This window comes from Pogoniulus pusillus, chromosome 39 (genome assembly GCF_015220805.1).
Source record: "Pogoniulus pusillus isolate bPogPus1 chromosome 39, bPogPus1.pri, whole genome shotgun sequence".
Classification (NCBI taxonomy): Eukaryota; Metazoa; Chordata; class Aves; order Piciformes; family Lybiidae; genus Pogoniulus; species Pogoniulus pusillus.
The window spans coordinates 5,954,920-5,975,613 of NC_087302.1; the positions used below are offsets into that span (position 1 = coordinate 5,954,920).

Sequence of the window (20,694 nt, forward strand, 5' to 3'; positions counted from 1 at the left end):
CCCCCACCAGCCGAGCCCCTGCACCCCGCGGGCGGGCTGGGAGCAGAGACAGGAACCGGGGCTCGGCTGCAACGTTTCCTGTTTGACAGAGCGAGAGCAGCAGCTGGAGGGGGGTGGCACGGAGGTGGCAGCTGGAGCCTGCTCATGCCAGATAGCCTCCTGCTCACCCCACTGCTCCAGGGGTAGGACAGGACCCCTCGGGCAGGTAAGTGCCCACAGAGCTGGGGATGGGGAGGGACGGAGGGGAGCGGAGCAGCGGCGCCGACGGCAGCAGCCTGCACCTTTTTCCTTCATTTTTCACCCCATTTTCAGCCCACACGACTGACACTGGGAGGCTGTAACATGATCCAGCAAGAAGGTTTTGGGCTGGTTGGGTTTTCTTTTGTTGTTGGCGTTTTTTTCTTGGTTTCCCTTGAAGCAAGAAGTGTAACAGCTTGGAAAGCAAAGATAAAGGACACGTCTGTTAATTAGAGAGGGTAATTTGGGGCAAGTGGAGGAGGAAACGGAGCTTTAGCTTGTCAGGAAGGCCTCAGCAGCTTGCTCAGCTCAGGGTGAGTAGTGACCTGGCTGTTCCTTTAAGCTTTACCTCCCCTGAAATCACATTTTTGCTTAACTGAACCTGTTCCAAGAGTTGCTTCTGGGCTGCGTGGTGACAGGTTGGGCAGTGCAGGTGGGAGAGGGGCTGAGCTGTTCCCAACAAAACCAACTGGATGAGCAGGGACTGAGCAGGACATCCAAGGTCTGGACTGAACTTGCAGTTGGGCCATTTCTAAAATTAAGAGAAATAAGTTTTCAAGTGTGCTGAGGGGCTTGGAGCAGGCCTGCTGTAGGTACAAGCTTTATCCCAAGCCAGAGCTCATATCCAGCTTCAGGGAAGCACATTGTGAGGCACTGGACTGGACCCAACTTGCATTTCTCAGTGTGAAGTGGTTGGCCAGACCTTAGTGGGCCCAAGCAAGTGGGTGGGCACTCAGAGGCCCTGGGTGAGCACAGTGGATTTGGCATGGTGAGGATGTGAGAGCTGCATGGGAGTAACCTCAGCTTTTTATACTCCCAGGCTCCTCCAGCAGTACAACAGTTAAACATCCTAACACCGAAACACTGCTGGGATCCTTCAGTGAATTTCAAGCTAGAAAGGCTTCAAAAGCTGCTCAGAGCATGGTCAGAATCAAAGCATACTCTTGAGGGCTCTTGAAGCCCACAACCTATCTAGACTCAGCCTTGGGAACAGCATCCTGGCCGTGGGCTTACAGGGACCTTCCTTGCCCAGAGCAGGAGCTGACCTCCCCAAAAGCTCTGCCCTCCTCCCCAAAGGAAGCCCCTGCAGTGAACAGAGAGCATTAACCCTGGGCTTTGGGTGCACCACAGCTAGCAACAGGGCGACAAAGAGACAGGGACAGATCTGAATGCAGCCTAAAAAGCAGGGAAGTATTTGATGTCTCTATGGGCTTTGCTTGTTCCCATTTAGACTCAACAACTTCCTGATTCCTTGAGACAGAACAAGCCTGATGAAGTTCTGGTGGGTTGGTTTGACACCAAAGAACAGTTAACTGGAACTTTCCAATACCTCATACTCAGTTGCTCTTAGAAGTAACTCTGCTCTACCCTGGTGAGACCACATCTGCAGTACTGTGTCCAGTTTTGGACTCCCCGGTTCAAGAGATACAGGGATCTGCTGGAGAGTCCAACAGAGAGCTATGAGGATGATGAAGGCACTGGAACATCTCTGCTGTAAAGAAGGCTGAGAGGGGATCTTATCAATAAGTGTGAGGGGTGGGTGTTAGGATGAAAGTGCCAGGCTCCTGTCACTGGTGCCAGTGATAGGACAAGGAACAAGGGGGATGAGCTATAACAGCGGAGGCTGCACCTCAGCAAGAGGAGAAACTTCTTTGCTGTGAGGGTGACACAGCCCTGGAGCAGACTGCCCAGGGAAACTGTGGAGTCTCCTTCTGGAGACTTCCAAGACCCGTTCCTGTGTGGGCTGCCCTGGGCAATCCTGCTCAGGATTGCACTGGATGATCTCCGGAGGTCCCTTCCAACCTCCACCGTTCTGTGATTCTATGGCTGCTCTCCTTGGTTTCATCAGGACAGAAGGTCCCAGAGTGAAGGCAGCAGTCCCAGTCCAGCAGAACCAGCCCAGGATGATCAACCAGCCCGAGAAGGCTCAGCCCCGGCCTCGGCGTGCGGCTGAGAGCTACGAGGAGAAGTGCGAGCGGCGGCAGGAGACGAGGGAGAGCCTGCGGCGGAGGCACAACCTGACCACCTGCCGCCACCCCGGGAGGGCAGCGGAGGGAGCGGAGCAGAGCCCCCGGCAAAGGGAGTTCCTCAGGAGGAGGAACCTGGCGAGCGATGCTGGAAGGACACGGCTGGGGCAGGACTGCAAAGGTCGACTCCTCCCGGAGCCCCCCTCAAGGGTGGACTCCAGACCACCTGTCCTGCTCCAGGTAACGCAGCTCCGTGCTCTGCCTGCTCCAGCTGGCACCCACCACGGCACCCGCAGCCTGTCCTCCCATCCCGACAGCACCGGGATGCAAATCCAAGCACGGCCAGAAAGCGAGAACCCACAATGGGCATTTCCTCACAAACTGCAGAGGCAGGCAGGGGTAAAGTTGTCACCCTCCTGCTGTGCTCCTCTCCTGCTCCCAAACCCTCAGCTAGGTGATTCTCTCCCAACACAACCCCACAGCCTAGCTGCCACAGTGCAGTTTTGCCCTTGAGTTATTTCTAACCTTGAAAAACTGAGCTCCTGACACCTGGCTCCCCTCCACCACCTTTGCTGGTCACAGGAATGGTGCAGGAATTGGGAGACTCCCTGCTACCCACAGCCTCCCCTGTGCTGCACAGCTATCACTGACCCAGAGGGCTCCCCACCATCAGTAACATCTATGGAAAGATGCAAACCACCCCAATTCGAGAGCAAATCCGATTTTCTCCTAAACTTATTGTGAGTTCATTCCAGGGGGTTCCCAAATTCCTGTGAGCAGAGGCAGTGGGACAGGAGAGGAGTGGCACAGCCCGGAGCAACCTGTGCAGCACAGGAGCCTGCAGAGCAGTTGCCTGCCTCCTGCTGCCACTTGCTTCACCAGGTTTAATCCCCTGCTAGGCAGCAGGAATCTGGAACAAGCTTTTACATGCACATGGACTTCCCCTGTTGGCTTCCGCAGAGGTAACAGCGGGCAGGAAGCAGGGGGAGGGAAGAGAGGTGATGGGGTAAGGATTCTGCTCCCTCAGTCCCCAGGGAGAAGCCAGAGCAGAACAGGTACCTCTGATCCAAGGCTGCCAAATGGCAGCGAAGACTCAATCCAGGACCCAGTTTCCTGCCACCACAAGTCCTCATCTTTCCCCAAAAAACCACCTCAAGTCACTTTGAGGAAATTCCTTGCCCTGTTCTAGTGTCTGTTTCACCCCATGCAGGAGACAGCAGGTTTTATCCTGCTTCCCCATACAACTTTAGAGCTGCTGCCGCCAAAGCAGCAGATCCTTGTGGATTTGCCATGGTTTCCTGGCATCTCCTTGATGTTCTTTACCCAGTCACTGCAGGTACAAGCCTGACCTAGCTACAGAGGCTCACTGGAGCTGCCCTCTCGTTCCAGCACCAGTGGAGCTGCCCTATATTTCCTCCTGCACACTCCCTGCCCAGTCTCAGCATCCCCCTCAGCATTTCATCAGAAGTGGTGTCCAGGCGAGGAGCCTCTCTGAACACCCAAGGTAGGTGTGGGACATTTGGGTTTCCCAGCACAACAGCAGCTGCAGCTTTTCCCTCCCACCTCTAAAGCTCCATTGAGCTGTTAGAGTGCAAGCTGACAGCTCTCTCCTCCAACAGCAGCCCCCACACTACGTCTTCCCATCCTAATCTGAGGTTCCTCTGCAAGCTCCAGGTGTTACAGATACTTGTCCTGAGGATAGAACCAGCCCAGCCCACAGCTCACCTGAGCAGATGCTCTGCCCTGCAGCATCTCTGTATACGTCCTCAGACTTACTCAACTTCTGCTTCTCTGTCCCTCTGAGCAGGGCTCTGCCTCCTGTCCCTGTCATGTTACTGGACACTGTTTAAGCCACTGCCCTCCTTTCTAGAAGTAAGGCTACCTCTGAGAGCTGGAATGGATACTCCAGTAGAATAACTTCCCAACCCCTTGGACACGAGATCACAGAACCAGAGATCGTTCACAGAATCATTTAGGCTGGAAGAGACCTTTAAGATCATCAAGCCCAACCCTTAACCCAGCACTGCTAAGTCCACCACTAAGCCTCAGCACCACATCTCTACAATCCCTCCAGGGATGGAGGCTCCACCACTTCCCCAGGCAGCCTACTCCTGGTCTTGACAACTCCCATCCTTCTGCTTTGCTTTCACAGGAACCCAGACCCTGGCAGACTCAAGCACAGCAACGAAAGACTCGAGCCAGCAGACAGAGTAAGCTGCTCCTGTCCCCCCTACCACTCCCTACCATCCCTGGGCTGGGAATTTGGATACCCACAGGGCAGCAGCCTCTGCTGCCCCAACATGTTCTGTACAGATGCCCCCACTGTGCAGAGCCGTGGGCTGCTCCAGCCCTGCATGGTGCTCTCCTCAGTAACACTCTGTTTTATTTCAGCTGGGGAATAGCAGCTTTTAATAAGGTAAGAAACCACAGATAACAACCCCTGGACACTGACTGGTGCTAAAGCTCTACAGTTTCAAAAAACAAAAGAGAAATGGTAACACTGCTGCTGGGGGCGGGGGAGGAAAGACACTTCTGTGCCATGGGCACCTCCTGTCCTCATTCTGTACTGCCTTGTTTTGATGCTGCAAATCATGGGCACCAGAACTGGAGAAAGGGAGTTCCATGTCTCCACTGTCCCCCATTCTATGGCTGAAGGACACTGAAGATGTGAGTGGAATCTTTTTTGGTTCCTTCTGCAAAAAGGTTAAACATCTGTGGCTGTTCAGCCTGGAGAAGAGAAGGCTTCAGGCAGAGCCTAGAGCAGTCTTGCAGTCCCTAAAAGGGGCTGCAGGATTGCTGGGGAGGGACTTCTAACAAGGGCTGAGAGTGACAGGATGAGGAGCAATGGCTTTGAGCTGAGAGAGGAGAGGCTGAGGCTGGAGATGAAGAAGAAATTCTTTCCAGTCAGGGTGGTGAGACACTGCAACAGGTTGCCCGGGGAGGCTGTGGATGCTCCCTCCCTGGAGAGATTTAAGGCCAAGCTTGATGGGGCTCTGTGCAACCTGATCTAGCTGGTGATGTCCCTGCTTACTGCAGGAGGTTGGACTAGATGACCTTTAAAGGTGCCTTTCAACCCAAACCATTCTATGATTCCCTGATACACCACTTGCCAAAGATGCCCCCGTCCCAGTGCTGTCAGTTGCTGCAGAAAATATTTTGTTCTCCCTGAATAAAAAAGCAAACACCAAACCAACCCACCCCAGGAGATTCTCCTCCTCCTCCCCCCAGACACAGGCTGCTCCTTCAGTTCTGCTCCAAAATCCCTGGCTTTTGTAGCCAGTTCATAGGATGTTTACAAACTGAAACGATCCAACTGTTTGTAAATGTTTCCCCTTTCCCTTTCAGGAGATGCTGCAGCTGTCCAACTACTTGAAGGTAGGTACCAAAGGTTGAGTCCCTCCACAGAGCAGGTCTGTGCAATTAGGGCACTAGTTTTTAAATCGTGATGATGTTGACATCAAGAGGTGCCACGTGCCCAGTTTTAATGTGGCCAATAAAGCCTACAAAGAAGTCACTGAGACTCTCCTGAACCACCCACCCCTCGCCAAGCAACAGAGTCTCTGAGCTGAAAGGGGACAGAGCTGCCTCTGCTACCAGCTCAGGGTGGGGAATCCCCTTTGACCAACTGTCCCCTTCCCCACAGGAGGCCCTGCACCGTGAGCTGTTGCTCAAGCAGAAGATGGTGATTTTGCAGGAGCTCTTCTCCACACTGCTGCAAGCATCAGAAAAATCCTGGCAGGTACAAGAGAGCTGCAGGAGACAATTCCTGGGAGGCTGGGGCAGGCTTGTGTGCAGAAGCAGACTGGGGGCAGAGGGAGTCTCCTCTTTGAGCTCTGCCCTGTTTCAGTGCTTTGCAGGTGTGGAGATGTTGCTGATTTAACATCTAGAGTTGGCACCTGGCAGAGCAGACCAGGGGCAGAACTGCTGCCCTGTGGGTAGCTGCTTCATTGGCTCACAGGTTGTTAGGGAGTGGAAGGGACCAAAGGAGATCATCAAGTACAACCCCACTGCCAGAGCAGGACCATACAGTCCAGCACAGATCACAGAGAAACACATCCAGACAGGCCTTGAAAGGCTCCCAACCTCTCTGGGCAGCCTGTGCCAGGGCTCTGGGACCCTTCCAGGAAAGAAGTTCCCCCTTGTGTTGAGCTGAAACCTCCTGTGCTGCAGCTTCCATCCATTGCTCCTTGTCCTATGCCAGGGAGCACTGAGCAGAGCCTGTCCCCCCTCCTGACCTCCAGCCCTCAGATAAACCTTTATTAGATCCCCTCTCAGTCTTCTCTTCTCCAGACTAAACAGCCCCAGGTCCCTCAGCCTCTCCTCAGGCAGTGCTCCAGTCCCCTCATCATTTCCATAGCCCTCCACTGGAATCTCTCCAGCAGATCCCTGTCTCTCTTAAACTGGGGAGCCCAAAACTGAAGACCTCCAGAGATGGGGCCTCAACCACCTCCCTGAGCAACCCAGTCCAGGCTCTCACCACTCTCATCACCAACAACTTCCTCCTCTCATCCAGTTTGACTCTCCCCACCTCCAGCTTTGCTCCATTCCCCCAACTCCTGGCACTCCCTGACAGCCTCAAAAGTCCTTCCTCAGCTTTTTTGGAGGCCTCCTTCACATCCTGGGAGCCTCCTCTGCTCCAGCCTGCACAGCCCCAACTCTTTCAGTCTGTGCTCACAGCAGAGCTGCTGCAGCCCTCTGAGCATCCTCCTGGCCCTGCTCTGGACACTCTCCAGCATCTCCACATGACTCTTGTAATGGGGACTCCAGAACTGGATGCAGTACTCCAGGTGGAGCAGAGTGAAACAGAGTGGGACAATCACCTCCCTTGACCTGCTGGCCACACTTCTCCTGCTGCAGCCCAGGGTCTGCTTAGCCCTCCAGGCTGCAAGTGCACACTGCAGGTTGTCCTGCCCTGGGCTCAGTTTTTTTTTTGCTCCCAGGAGGTAGCATGGAAGCATTTTATGCAACACCTGATGTATTTCAGATAGGATTATTACATCCAACATTAATTTACAGCTCACACAAAAAAAAAAAAAGTGGTTTCAAAGTTCTGTTGGGGCAGAAAATTGAGTGATTGGGTGAGATGGTATAAAAAACCCTCTCGTGTGAGATGTTCTGTGGTTAGAAACTTCCGCCTGTGCTCGCTTCTTCAACTTACATGAGCAGGAAAAAACAACCTGACACACTGCACAGGAATCAGCCATGAAACCTCAGCTCAGAACAGGTAGGTGCACTTTGCTGCTTGCTCTCTCTGCTGCAGGACAGACTTTGCTGCTGCCTCTTGCATTCCAGACTGAAAATGAACCCACTGCTAGCACCAGAGCCAAGGGAGCAAACGCTGCCTGCTGGGATGGCATCTCCCAGGGTCTCTCATGGGGGGGAAGCAGCTGGGAGCAAGAGGCTCTTCTCCAGGAGGTTGTGATGGTTTGGGTGTTACCTGACCACTCACTCTTATGGAATCACCCAGACTAGACTCAGCCCAGCTGGACATTAGAATGGAGCTTTATATTTACAGCTTGGCACAAGATCCAAGCAGGCATTTACAATCTCTACAGCTATAGACAGAAACAGACAAGTTAAAAAGGTAATACAGAAACATAACAGCCCTCTCAGAAACCAGAGTCCACAGAAGGAGCTCCCAACCACCCTTCTACCTCCTTTCCACCCCTCTACCTTATCCCAGACTTTGCCTTACATCGAAGGTGAGCTTGGAGAATCAGCCAGGGCGGGTAGGACGCAGAAGGATTAGTTACACAGACAGCAGGTTACAGAGACAAGAGAGGCAGCCAGAGAGCAACTCTGTTATCTATGTTTGTGTTCTTGTTCTTATACATCTCAGCAAGCCTGTGAGTGCAGTAGACACCAGCACTGCTTCCTTTTCACAGCCTAGCATCTAATTGCTCTCACTGAAATACCCCAGCTAGGCTCAAACCAGCACAGAGGTATAGGCAGGTCCTGCACCATAGCACTGCTGTGAAAACTGTGATGCTTGGTTGCCTGTTCCCAGACCTGGGTGCGATGCCAAAGACTTGCTGCAGCAGCTCTTTAATCCTTTCCAATATTTTGGATCTCAAGGAAAAGCTGCTGCATACTCACAGAGAGTGCAGCACTAACTCCTGAGGTGGCTACAAAGTCATTTCTGAGGGGCTGTCGTGTTTGTGGGCGCTTCTGGCTTGATGGAGCAAATGAATCCTCTGCAGGAGGATGGGGGTGGTGTTAAATTGAAGGGCTAAAGCATTTGGTTCCTTCTCCTTCCCACAATTTTGCTTCCAGGCTAGAGACACACAGGGTCTGTACCATAAATCTGTTGGAAAACTCTTAGTTGAGCCAAAAATGCTGCCAGATGAAGGAAGCTAAGTCTCAATTCTGATTATTAAGAGTAATTGAAGCTCTTATCTCCTTAAAGAAGAAAATTGCTATTACAATATATTTCCTTCCCCTCCTAACCTCTGAAGCTGAGCCTGGCTTTTGGAAGCACCTTGCAGCTCTTTGCCATTTCCAGTGCCTTGCTGATAATGGGGGGGACTTCTTTTCTAGCAGGAGCATGGTGTGTGGGCAAGCTGGAGGCCTTCCAGAAGCAGCATTTATTGTCATTGCTTTAAACCAGAGGTTCAAAATGACTAAGAGAAGGAGCATCAGAGGACTTACTGACAACAGGACAACCAAAACACTACACCTATCAGCCCAAACCAGTTTAAAAGTCCTTCTGTAGCACTTAACTGACAGCAACAGGGAAATGCAGAAGAGTTCAAGGGGGATTTTCCAGCTGACTACTCAGGAAACCTGACTTCAGGGTTCTTTTAAAGCAGCTTCTTTCATGTAGATCACCTTCAACACCAAGGCTTGGCCAGGATTTATAGAATGGTTTAGGTTGGAAATGACCTCAAAGCTCAGCCAGTTCCAACCCCCCCCACAGGCAGAGACACCTCCCACTAGAACAGCTTGCTCAAGCCTTCATCCAACCTGGCCTTGCACAGCTTGCTCAGAGGTTGTGGAGTCTCCTTCTCTGGAGAATCTTGAGATTCATCTGGATGCATTCCTGTGTAACCTGAGCTAGATTCTATGGTCCTGCTCTGGCAGAGGGATTGGACTCCTTCTATGGAGGTCCCTTCCAACCCCCAGCATCCATCTTGTGATGTAGCAGTTCTGGTCAGAGGCACAATTTGTTGTGCTCACCCATGTCTGTTCACTCACCCCTCACTGCCACGCTGTGCTGCCAGCAGCCCTGCAGACAGCTCCTTCCATTTAAGGAGATCTTTGTAATCTGTGGTTAGGGATTTTTTTGGGCCAATTTGTAAGCTGCATCTTCCTGAGAGGAATTTGCCAGCACATTTCTGCTCCAAAGCAGAGGAAGAGCCCAGTGCCCCCTTGCCTTCTACATGTGTGCACAGGGGCTGGGACACCACCACCCTCCAGCATGAGCCTTTGCAGACAGCAGGCTCAGATAAACTGCAGAGGAGAACCAGGCATAATATTCCACATGGAAAAATGCTTTTCAGCATACCACCTACTTTCTAGGAGGATAGAACCTTTAGTTCACAGAATGCCAGGTTGGAAGAGACCCCAAGGATCCAACCAGTTCTTTGGATCAACAACTGAACTGGGAACATTTTAGTCTTTGGGACCATAAACTTCTGTGCAAATATAAGCAGCACTAAGCCAGCAGAGGATCTGGTTTTGCTGGAGTCTACCAGCTAGTCCTGTAGCAGCAAAAGGCTGCTTTTCAGAGACTTCAAACAGCAGTAAGCAGAGAAGGCAACAGAGTTCTGAGTGTTGGTGGTGGAAACTCAGCCTACGTGAACTCTGCTAGAAGCTGTAGCTGGATTTGCATGCAGGATGGTTTCACAAAGCCTAAGCTGCCTGACTAGCAGTGAGAGGAGATGATAATGAGGAAAATGAATCATCACAGCTGCCCTCTATCCCCCTGCCCAGCTGCTAGATGTTGCAATATGGACCCAACCTATTTTCAGAGGAAACAGGCAAGACCAGACCTCAGCACCAGCTGAAGCTTTAGGCAAGGAGGGCTGCAGGGAGGAACCAGCAGCCAGGAGCAGGCACCAGCTAAAACTAGGTAGGTTTAGACTGGACATTAGGAACAAAAAATGCACAGCAGGAGGGGCAAGGTAGTGGAACAGGCTGCCCAGGGAGGTGGTTGAGTCACTAGCCCTGGATGTGTCTAAAAGTCACTTGGATGTGATGCTTGGGGATATGGTTTAGGGTGAACCTTGCAGAGTAGGATTATTGGTGGGAGTTGGTGATCCTGAGGGTCTTTTCCAACCAGGATGTTTCTGTGATGCTGTGGTTTTCCCAAAGCAGTCCCTGCTTCACTACCACCCTCCTTATACAGCTCCTTCTCCTCCATCACCCAGAGCCTGGGGCAAGATCCTCAACCAGACAAGGTACTATATAGAGGAGCTCAGCCTAAGTGGGGAGGCTCAGCCAGCACCCATGGCTGATGTTAGAGTAACCATCCGGCCTATTCCTACCTAACCAGGGGGCCACCAGGCCCCCCAGCCTTTGTCCCACTCCCATTCACCAAGTGTGCACCATGGGGACTCACCAGTGATGACAGGAGGAGGATCCCTCTGCCCAGTTGGGCACAGCTTGGGGTTTCTGTCTTTCTGCCTGGGATTAAAAAGGGGAGTGGGCAAGGAGGGCAAATTGGTCACACCTGGGGTAGGAGGAGACTGCAACAGAATCCAGGTGCTGTGGGATCTGGGGTATAAAAAGGGGACAATGCTGTGTGGGGTGGGAAAGGGAAGGTGGGGCTGAGGGGGAAGGAGATTATGGGGTATTGGCAGCTGGAGGGGATCTTAAAAGCTCATTCAGTCTCCTGCAGAGCAGGACTCCTATAGCAGATCACACAGGAACACATCCAGATGGGTCTTGGATATCTCCAGAGAGAGAGACTCTACAAGCCCCTGGGCAGCCTGTGCCAGGCTCTGTCACTCTCACAGGGAAGAAATTTTTCCTTACATTTATATGGAAGAGGAAAGGAAGGAGATGGAAAGAAAAGAAGGGAGATGGGGGAAAATAGAAGATGGAGAGGAAAGGGGGAACATGGGAGACAGAGCTCAGGAGCAGGCTGCCTGGGGGGGGGGTTGTGGAGTCTCCTCTGGAGGCTTTCAAAACCCATCTGGCTGCGTTGCTGTGCAGACTGCTCTGGCAGGAGGTTGGATCTGTGGAGGTCCCTTCCAAGCTCTAACATTCTGTGACTGTGCTACCAAAACCCTGGGGGCACACTGTGTAGGGTATGATTCCCTACATTGATTCATTTGTGGGGATGTTGTTTTTTCTCCTCCAGGGTCAGCTGAACGAAGACAAACTGAAGTGTAAGCTAAGGGCACTGGAAAATCAGCTGCAGGCCTGCACCCAGGTAATGTCTGACTGCTGAGGAACAGACACAGGGGAAGAAAGGTCTGAAAACAAAATACTCAACTATGTAATTGGGTCAGGTCTCAGTTTCTAGAGCAGTTTGATTAGATATGGATCTGAAAGCAATTTTTCCTCTTTGCTGAAGCAATGTTTCATGGCAAATTAGCAGCAGCACTTGCACATTCTGGAGCTGCTGATATTCAGGCTTAGCCAGTTCAGGAATATGTCAGACAAGACCCTTCCAGCACTTGAATTCTTCCTTTAAAGAGTTACTCAAAGGAGTGTGTGAAGAAAATCCTGATAGAGATGGAGGACCAGAAGCAGACCTATGAGCAGAAGGCAAAAGAAGCTCTTCAGAAGATGCTGGAGGACAAACTTCAAACAGAGCAGCAGCTCCAAAACTCTCAGGTAAAGAGAATGGTTTACACCTGGTTTTGCTTTAATCTAGTTTGGCTGTGACAAAGAACCTCCTCCTTCTAGGGAAAGGTGATGAATTAGCAACAAACATGCAAAATAAACCCATTTTTTAGCTACTTAACACAGTCCAAAGCAGCTGAGAGGCAACCTGTGCTTATTTATGAGCTGCACATCAGATTGTTAAATGGAATCAGAGAACCATTAAGGTTGGAAAAGATCTTTAAGGTCAGCAAGTCCAACTGCATCACTGTCTGGGAGTTTTAAGTGCAATCCTGCCTCCTCCACTCTCCCTCTTCCCATTCCCTGCTCTGTATGCACAGAGAAACAAGCTTAGGCACAGAATCCATGGCATGAGGTCTCCAGAGATGCTTTTCCTGGAGGAGCTCTTCACTAGGAAATTGGATGGGTGTTTTTTTCCCCAAGATGTATTCCGTGGGTCAAAAATTGCCAAGTGGTATTTATGAAGCAGTGAGCTGTATGCCAGAGATGGGCAGCTTTCTGAAGCCTTCCAGCAGCAGAGGCTCTCAGGTTTCACAGCAAACCCTCTGCCCATGTTCACTTTGTCCATCAGATGGCATCAACCCCACACGGTTTCTCCCCACCCTGCTGCAGCAATGGCAGCGCTACCCCAGCCTCACACATGGGCAAGCTGATGCCCTCACCTGCAGGTGATGTCCAGACCAGCCTAGCATGGACCATGGGTCAGAGCCCACCCACGAGTCCTTGCTTTCTTCCCTAGAGAAGCCTGGCAGCAACAAGAGAGGACCTTGCCTTCTGGAAAGAGCACTCCACCATGCTCAAAGATGAGCTGACCAAGGTGACCTCGGCACACACTGAGCTGCAGAGCAGCTTCCACAATTTGCAAAGTGAACTGCAGGTACCTGAGCACCCCCCAGGCACAGCATCCACCTGTCCCGGTTTTCAAGCAGGCAAGCCCCCAGACTGAGACCCCCTGGAGGGAAAAAAAAGCCCCCTGGTGAAGCACAGTGGCCACACAGGCAGCCAAGCCCTCAGCTCAGAGCTGATTTTCATTGCTGGAAAGTCAGTGGTGCCATGGGCTTGTGAGCTGCCCTCAGGGCTGTGGTGCCAGGGCTGGGCTGATCAGAGAATCACAGAATGGTTTAGGTTGGAAGGGACCTCAAAGCTCAGCCAGTTCCAACCCCCTGCCATAGGCAGAGACACCTCCCACTAGAACAGGTTGCTCAAGGACTCATCCAACATGGCCTTGAACACCTCCAGGGAGGTTGTGGAGCACAGAAGCACCCAATGTGATCTTAGATCGTATTGGGTGATTCTGTCCTCCACAACCTCCCTGGGCAACCTGTGCCAGTGTCTCACCACTCTCACTGCAAAGAACCCTTTCCTAACACCCAGTTTCAATCTCCCCTCTTCCAGCTTAAACCCATTCTTCCTCATCCTGTCATTACAAGATCTTGTCAAAAGTCCCTCCCCAGTCCTCCTATAGCCCACTTCAGATCCTGGAAGACCACTCCAAGGTCTTCTCAAAGCCTTTTCTTCTCCAGGCTGCAGAGCCCCAACTCCCTCAGCCTGTCCTCAGAGCAGAGCTGCTGCAGCCCTCTGAGCATTTTCATGGTCCTCCTCTGGACTCACTCTAACAGTTCCATGTCCTTCTTGTGCTGGGGGCTCCAGAACCAGATCCAAGCTGATTTCAGGGTTCTTCTCACCCACAGCAAGTGGACAGCCAGAAGAAGCAGCTGGGCCAGGCCCTGCGCAGCCTGCAGAGCGAGCATGAAGCCCTGCACCAGCGAGCCAGTGCCTTGCGGGAGGACAACCACCTGAAGGCTCAGCACATCACTGCCATCAAAGGTACTGGGGGCAGGGACATGTGCAGGGTCTGTCCTCCCAGTAAACAGAGGAGCTAAGCAAAACACTCTTCCAGTCCTGGTCCTTAAAGCCAAGCTCATATGTATGCAGAACCTCTCCTTGACTGTGCTGCAGAGGGACTCCTCATCAGGGTGTCTAGTGACAGGACAAGGGGGAATGGTTTGAAGCCGAGGCAGAGCAGGGTTAGACTGGAGCTGAGGAAGAAGTTCTTCACTATGAGAGTGGTGAGATTATGGGAAAAGCTACCCAGGGAGATTATGGCTGCCCCCTCCCTATGGGTCTTCAAGGCCTTGAGCAGCTGAATCTAGTTGAGAGGAGTCTCTGCCCATGGTAGGGTAGTTGGAGTGGATGATCTCTGAGGTCCCTTCCAACCTGAGCCATTCTCTGATTCCTAGAGTTGTTTCCAACCAGATCAAAGTACTCCAGAGAAGTCAAGTGACTTTTCTAGAAGAAAGAATGGAATGGGAGACTTGTCAAGAAATCAAACATGAGTTCTCAGCTTTGATGAGGAATTTTGCATCCTTGTCAGACTTAAACACACCTGCTTGGGTGGGGAGGCAGCACCCGTGACTGTCTGAGGTGCTGCTGGGTGCTGGTGGATGTTACCAGTCAGTAAAGAGAAGTACCAGTTCAGATAAAGGCAAGGAATACACACATTTCAGGGGGTTGTTTTAAAACATAATTAAGGAAGAGTAAATAGTGGCAGTTCCAGCTTGTAACAGGTCTCATGCTTTAAAATCAAACCGAAGCTAACAGAATGTAAGGAACACTTAGAAGAAGCTGCCAAAGCTGAAAGGGCAACTAAGAGCTAAAAACACTTCCTGCAGACAAGGAAGCTTGGCATAAGCAGCAATATCCATTGCACTTTACACATGTGGAAAAGGGAGAGCTGCCATCCTTGCAGAAGCAGCAATATCCACTGCACTTTACACATGTGGAGAGAGAGAAAGCTGCCATCCTTGCAGAAACAATATCCATTGCACTTTACACATGTGGAGAGAGGGAGAGCTGCCATCCTTGCAGAAACAACAATATCCATTGCACTTTACACATGTGGAGAGAGAGAAAGCTGCCATCCTTGCAGAAGCAACAATATCCATTGCACTTTACACATGTGGAGGAAGGCAGAGCTGCCATCCTTGCAGAAGCAGCAATATCCATTGCACTTTACACATGTGGAGGAAGGCAGAGCTGCCATCCTTGCAGAAGCAACAATATCCATTACACTTTACACATGTGGAGAGAGAGAAAGCTGCCATCCTTGCAGAAGCAGCAATATCCACTGCACTTTACACATGTGGAGGAAGGCAGAGCTGCCATCCTTGCACAGAGCCCGACACCAACCTGCATTTCCTTCTGTCACTCCCCCAGATAAACTGCAGAAAGAACAAAGCCAGAAGGTGACACTGGAGGCAACCATCAGCCACTTGCACAGTAAGTAACACAAAGACCTGAAGAGTCAGAGACCTGCCTGAGCACTGAGGGTAACCAGAGTGGTTTTTTTACCTCCACAGACTTGATACAGAACCAGAGCAAGGAATGGAAGACTCAGGAGGTGACAGTACAAAGGAAAGGTCAGCACATTCTGTAACCCCCACCTAGCACAGGAACCTTAGACCTGGCTCTAGGTCTAGTTTAGAATAAAAGCTGTTTTAAAGCTGCACAAAGTGAATTCTTCTACTTTGCTCCTGTTAAAGCATTGATGTATTTATGATGACAACTTACAAAATAAATGGATTTCACTGCAAATTCTACTCCAGTGGCAATGCCCTTTTTTGAAACACCCCCCCCCAACCACATACCACATTCTAGTTTATAACTGCAGTTACAGATGGTACTTGGCAAAAAGTCATACAAGGCATTTTGTCTGAACTCTCCCTCTCCTCCATTTCTCACAGCTACTTAGAAATACTCCTCTAAAGATGATTAACTTGTAGCTACAGCAGAGGTAGGACTGTGATAACCAATTCAGCTCCTGGGTCCTCTGCTGTGTGTGTGTAGCACACAAATACTAGCTGTAAACTGTGCTGAGCAAACAACATCTAAGGCAAACTCAGAGCTTGGACCTCTTTCTCATCAGAAGCCTACCTGTTTTCTAGACCAGGTTTTCACCATGCAGACCCCACCTCTCACTCTTGCCAAGGAAAACCAGAATGCTCTGTTAGAGCACCCCGAGGAGAAGGAGGGAGAAGAAAAACTGAAGGATGAAGTGCAGAAAAGGACATCCCAGCTTACAGCAAAGGAGAATGAGGTGAGGAAGTCACTGGATTTCAGCTGCCTGGGAATGAGCTGTTGGTCTAAATGCTCCAGCAGCAGCACAACAGAGTGAACCAAAGCTCCTTGGAAGTAACCTGAGCTTGGTATCTTGAGGAAGGCAGATTGAAGCTGGATTATTAGGAAGAAATTATTTAGAATGAGGGTGGGGACACACTGGCACAGGTTGCCCAGGGAGGTTGTGGATCTTTGATCACATTGGGTGATTCTGTGCTCCACAACCTCCCTGGAGGTGTTCAAGGCCAGGCTGGATGAGGCCTTGAGCAACCTGGGCTGGTGGGAGGTGTCCCTGCCCATGGCAGGTGGTTTGGAACTGGATGGTCTTTTAAGTCTCTTCCAGCTCAAACCATTCCATGAATCTCCTCTGAAGATTCTATCTACTGTTTGTTTCTATCCTAAAGACTCGAAGCAGCATCTGCATGCAGGGGCTGGGCACCAGCAGCCTGGCATCAGGGGCTGTAGAGCAGAGCCCTTGCCATACAAACCCAATTCTGCTCTCAGTCTGTCTCACAGGGAAAAGCCAAGGCTGTACTTCAAGAGCTAAAATGCACTCTGTATCTTCTTCCTTATCTTAGCAACATCTATGACTATCTGAAGGGTGCCTCTTTTCAGTGGTGCCCAGTAATAGGACTAGGAACATCAGGTACAAACTGGAACACAAAAGGTTCCACCTCAACACAAGGAGACATTCTTTATGGTGAGGGTGATAGAGCACTGGAACAGGCTGCCCAGAGAGGTTGTGGTGTCTCCCTCTGGAGACATTTAAAGGATGTGTTCCTTTGTAACCTGCCCCTGGGTGATCCTGCCTTGGCAGGGGGGTTGGACTGGATGATCTCTGGAGGTCATTCTAAGCTTCCTCACTGGCACACCCCCGTGGCTATGAAACATAATGATTGCTGTTTTCTTCCATGAGATGGAAAGATGGCAGCCAAGCCCAAGCAGGTGAGGGACTGGTACCAGACTGGGCACTGGCTCCATCACCACATCCCCCATAACACTGAGGTCTGTTCTGTCCCCTGTAGGTACCTACGGACACAGAGGTAACAGCAGTGACAGTCTCCAATCACCGCAGTGCCTGTGCCTGGGCAAAGTGCTGCCAGGGCTGCAGAAGCCCTGCCAGCCTGAGTGTGTACAGGGGCCAGGGGATGCCCCCTGCTAACGGCTGTTCACTCTGCTTGCAGTGCAGGGAGCTGCGCTCCGAGCTGGAGGCCCTGAGCCAGGAGTACCACTCCTGCCTGAGCAGGCTGCGCCAGTGCCGCGACGAGCTCAACCACTGCCACGGCAGGCAGGCAAAGGTGGGAGCTGTTCCTCACCCTGAACCCCAACCACTGCCACAGCAGGCAGGCAAAGGTGGGAGCTGTTCCTCACCCTGAACCCCAACCACTGCCACGGCAGGCAGGCAAAGGTGGGAGCTGTTCCTCACCCTGAACCCCAACCACTGCCACAGCAGGCAGGCAAAGGTGGGAGCTGTTCCTCACCCTGAACCCCAACCACTGCCACAGCAGGCAGGCAAAGGTGGGAGCTGTTCCTCACCCTGAACCCCAACCACTGCCACAGCAGGCAGGCAAAGGTGGGGGCTGTTCCTCACCCTGAACCCCAACCACTGCCATGACAAACACGCAAAGGTGGGAGCTGTTCCTCACCCTGAACCCCAACCACTGCCACAGCAGGCAGGCAAAGGTGGGAGCTGTTCCTCACCCCAAATCCCAGTACTTTTGAACTGGGGCTGTAGAGCGGTCTGGGAAAAAATTCCCTCACTTATTTGTGCACTGTGGAAAGATGTTTGCTAGGGGTGAGCTGAGAAGCCTTCTCCCAGCCAGTTTCCTGGTAACACTTGTTTCCCCTGGCAGCGACAGTGCAGTCACTGGATCCCTCTTCTGGTGGCAGTGGTAGCAGTGGCCATAGCCACCTTCCTCACCACTTACAGACCATGAAGGAACCTACTCCATGACCAACTTCACTACAGGAACTGCTTCACCACAGCACCACACCCTCACCACAGTGTACCTTCTGCTTTGCTTCTTATCCTGAGCTGGTCTCACTCCAAACTCCTGCAGTCCAAATAAATGCTGGGAGATGACTCCTTCCCTCGTCTGCTTTGGTTCTTCTCTGGCAGGTGAAGGTTATGCTACCCAGTTCTTGCAACACTGAAGCACAAAGCCACTCCACTTGCCCACACCAGGGCTCACAGGTGGAAGGGATGGAGTATCCCATTCCCTTGGGATCCAGCCTGGCAGCTGAACTACAAAATGATCTTCTTGAAGGGGCAGTATTCATCTCTGGACCACCTCTACTGGTACCCAACCGAAACCACCCAGTTTAAGGAGGCTTTTTAGCACAGTCCACACATACTCCCCTGCCCATCCTGAGCAATTTTCCCCATCTCCTGCCCTCCAGGGCTAGTGTGGGCCACTACTTCACGGCCAAGTGTCTCTACAGCTACATCTGCTTCCCTTCCACTGACAGCACCGCGTTTATTTGACAGAGAGGGGGAGTTTAAGCCCACTTTGGAGCCGCAGTGTGCAGGTTTTAAGGCAGCACATGCCCCTTCTTCAAGCAGAGGCTCAGCTACAAGGCGTGTGACACCACCTTGTGTAACAAACACAACACAGAGCCCACAAAAACGTCACCAATTCAGACCACCAAGGTGTTGCAGGGCTTCATTAAGCCTCAGCTCTCTGCAGCAAATGAATCCACCCTGACTTCACAGGGCACACTCTGCAGTCCAGGTGGAGGATTCACAGCAGCTGTGAGTGCATCCACCCACATGCTCATCTTCTGGGAAGTACACTTGTTTGATTTGCAACTGCCCTACAAAGTTCCAGTGCCTGAGACGGTCAAAATTCAGCCTTTGGTGCTCAGGAGGCTCTTGAGATTCGGGGGGCTGTGCTTGCAGGAAGATCTCTCACCTCAGTCCCTGGTGCAAGTGAGAGATGGGCCAGAAAAGTCCAAGTGTGTCTGTGTTCTACAAGGCAACGGCTGGAAGCGACACCACCTCGCTCGCAATGCAGAGGTCTGCAAAGTCTTGCTGAGCACTGAAGGCCTCCTTCAGCTCATCACACCAAGTGTCCAGCACCTCCTTCAGCTCCGTGCAGAGGCTCTCCGGGATGCTGAAGGAGTAGATCTGGACTCTCAGACTGTCACTTATTCTGGGACAGGAGGCCTGGACTCTGAACACTCGCAGTGGTATCATTGCCAGACAGTTGTCACCCTCCTCCGTGGTGAAGGTGTATGCCGCCGGGTAGCCCAGCAGCACCCCGACGATGGTACAGAGGTTCCAGCCTGTGGGGACAACCTCGCTGGAGGACACAGGGCCGGCGCTGGAAGCCTCGGCAGCCCCAAGGTGGGCGAGGAGAGCGGAGAGGTGTCCCCGGATGGCCTCAGCCTCCGCCGGCCCGCAGAGAACGGGGCAATGCCGCCCCGCAGAGACGTCCACGAAGGGCGCAGGCTGTGCCCGCAGCACAGCCGCCAGCCTCCGCCGGGCGAGCCCCGGGTGCAGCAGCAGGGCCGAGCCTTCCGCGCCCAGCAAATGGAGGCGGCTCGGGGCCAGCCCAGCCTCCCTCAACCGAGCCAGGTACCGCCGCAGCTCGGCCATCCCCGCCGCGCCGCAGTCGTACAACAAGGCCGGCTTCAGCCCCGCCGCCACCGCCAGCACCTCGCCGGCCAGCTGCAGGGCTCGGGCCGCCGGCAACCGCCGCCGCCGCCCGGCCCCAGCCCCCAGCTCCTCCCGCGCCGCCGCTACCAGCCGCGGCGCCAACGGAGCGCAGCCTGCCGGAGCCTCCGCCGGGCCCATGGCAGCCGCGGCCGGGCCCAGCGCTTCCGGGGCAGCCGCGGACCGGCGTGGGCGGGCGGCGGGGCGGGGCCCGGAGCCTGCCGGGGGAGGCTGCTGCGCTGCGCCCCGGCCTGGGCCTGGCTCCGGGCACGCAGCGCCGAACGGGCGCGGGCTGAGGCCTTCCCGAGCAGGGCTGGGCCCCGGCAGCACTGACCCAGGGGCCTCGTGGGGAAGGGAGACAGCGCTTGGGAGCAGATCGCTGCCACCACCCTCTGCCAGAACTTGGGGAGGGCAGCACAGCACTAAGGCAGCTCCTGCTGTTAGGGTTTTCAGCCCACAGAAAGGTTGGGGAGGGACTAGGGCTAAGGTTTTGTAATGACAGGAGGAGGAGGAAGGGGTTTGCAGTGGCAGAGGGAAGTGAGGAAGAAGTTGTTTGCAGTGAGGGTGGTGAGACACTGGCACAGGTTGCCCAGGGAGGTTGTGGAGCACAGAATCCCTGGAGGTGTTCAAGGCCAGCTTGGATGAGGTCTGGAGTGACCTGTTCCAGTGGGAGGTGTCCCTGCCTATGTCAGGGGCTTGGAACTGGCTGAGCTTTGAGGTCCCTTCCAACCTAAACCATTCTATGATCACAGTCTCACAGTATCATCAGGGTTGGAAGAGACCTCACAGATCATCAAGTCCAACCCTTTACCACAGAGCTCAAGGCCAGACCATGGCACCAAGTGCCACATCCAGTCCTGCCTTGAACAGCTCCAGGGACGGCAACTCCACCACCTCCCCGGGCAGCCCATTCCAGTGGCCAATGAC

The 20,694-nt window shown here is 52.8% G+C and overlaps 2 protein-coding genes across 5 annotated transcripts; one reads left to right on the forward strand and one right to left on the reverse strand.

Moving 5' to 3' along the window:
- The first annotated feature begins 41 nt into the window (after positions 1-41).
- Positions 42-18,546, forward strand: TRAF3IP3 (TRAF3 interacting protein 3). Of its 4 annotated transcripts, XM_064173705.1 has the most exons (17): positions 42-205; positions 2,087-2,444; positions 3,594-3,708; positions 4,357-4,414; positions 4,596-4,620; positions 5,550-5,579; positions 5,848-5,943; positions 11,509-11,580; positions 11,847-11,987; positions 12,736-12,873; positions 13,688-13,823; positions 15,213-15,275; positions 15,356-15,415; positions 15,941-16,092; positions 17,138-17,155; positions 17,297-17,410; positions 18,232-18,546. In XM_064173705.1, exons 2-17 carry the CDS (start codon positions 2,142-2,144, stop codon positions 18,436-18,438), a joined length of 1,728 nt encoding a protein of 575 aa, XP_064029775.1. In that variant the 5' UTR covers positions 42-205; positions 2,087-2,141; the 3' UTR covers positions 18,439-18,546. The 4 variants fall into 4 exon arrangements, with proteins under 4 accessions (XP_064029775.1, XP_064029776.1, XP_064029774.1 ...); XM_064173706.1 differs by lacking the exon at positions 17,138-17,155; XM_064173704.1 differs by lacking the exon at positions 18,232-18,546 and adding an exon at positions 17,966-18,195 and having other exon boundaries at positions 48-205; positions 17,138-17,410.
- A 23-nt stretch (positions 18,547-18,569) lies between these two features.
- On the reverse strand, positions 18,570-19,908 carry C39H1orf74 (chromosome 39 C1orf74 homolog). The gene has a single exon (XM_064173575.1). It carries the CDS (start codon positions 19,906-19,908, stop codon positions 19,081-19,083), a length of 828 nt encoding a protein of 275 aa, XP_064029645.1. The 3' UTR covers positions 18,570-19,080.
- Positions 19,909-20,694: the final 786 nt, after the last annotated feature.

Excerpts from the sequence above, each read along its gene's own strand:
- C39H1orf74 (XM_064173575.1), bottom strand. The coding sequence starts at position 19,908 with ATGGGCCCGGCGGAGGCTCCGGCAGGCTGCGCTCCGTTGGCGCCGCGG.
- TRAF3IP3 (XM_064173704.1), top strand. The coding sequence starts at position 2,142 with ATGATCAACCAGCCCGAGAAGGCTCAGCCCCGGCCTCGGCGTGCGGCT. Across the intron at positions 4,415-4,595 it reads GACTCGAGCCAGCAGACAGA|CTGGGGAATAGCAGCTTTTA; the intron begins GTAAGCTGCTCC and ends GTTTTATTTCAG. Across the intron at positions 17,411-17,965 it reads GCCACGGCAGGCAGGCAAAG|CGACAGTGCAGTCACTGGAT; the intron begins GTGGGAGCTGTT and ends TTCCCCTGGCAG.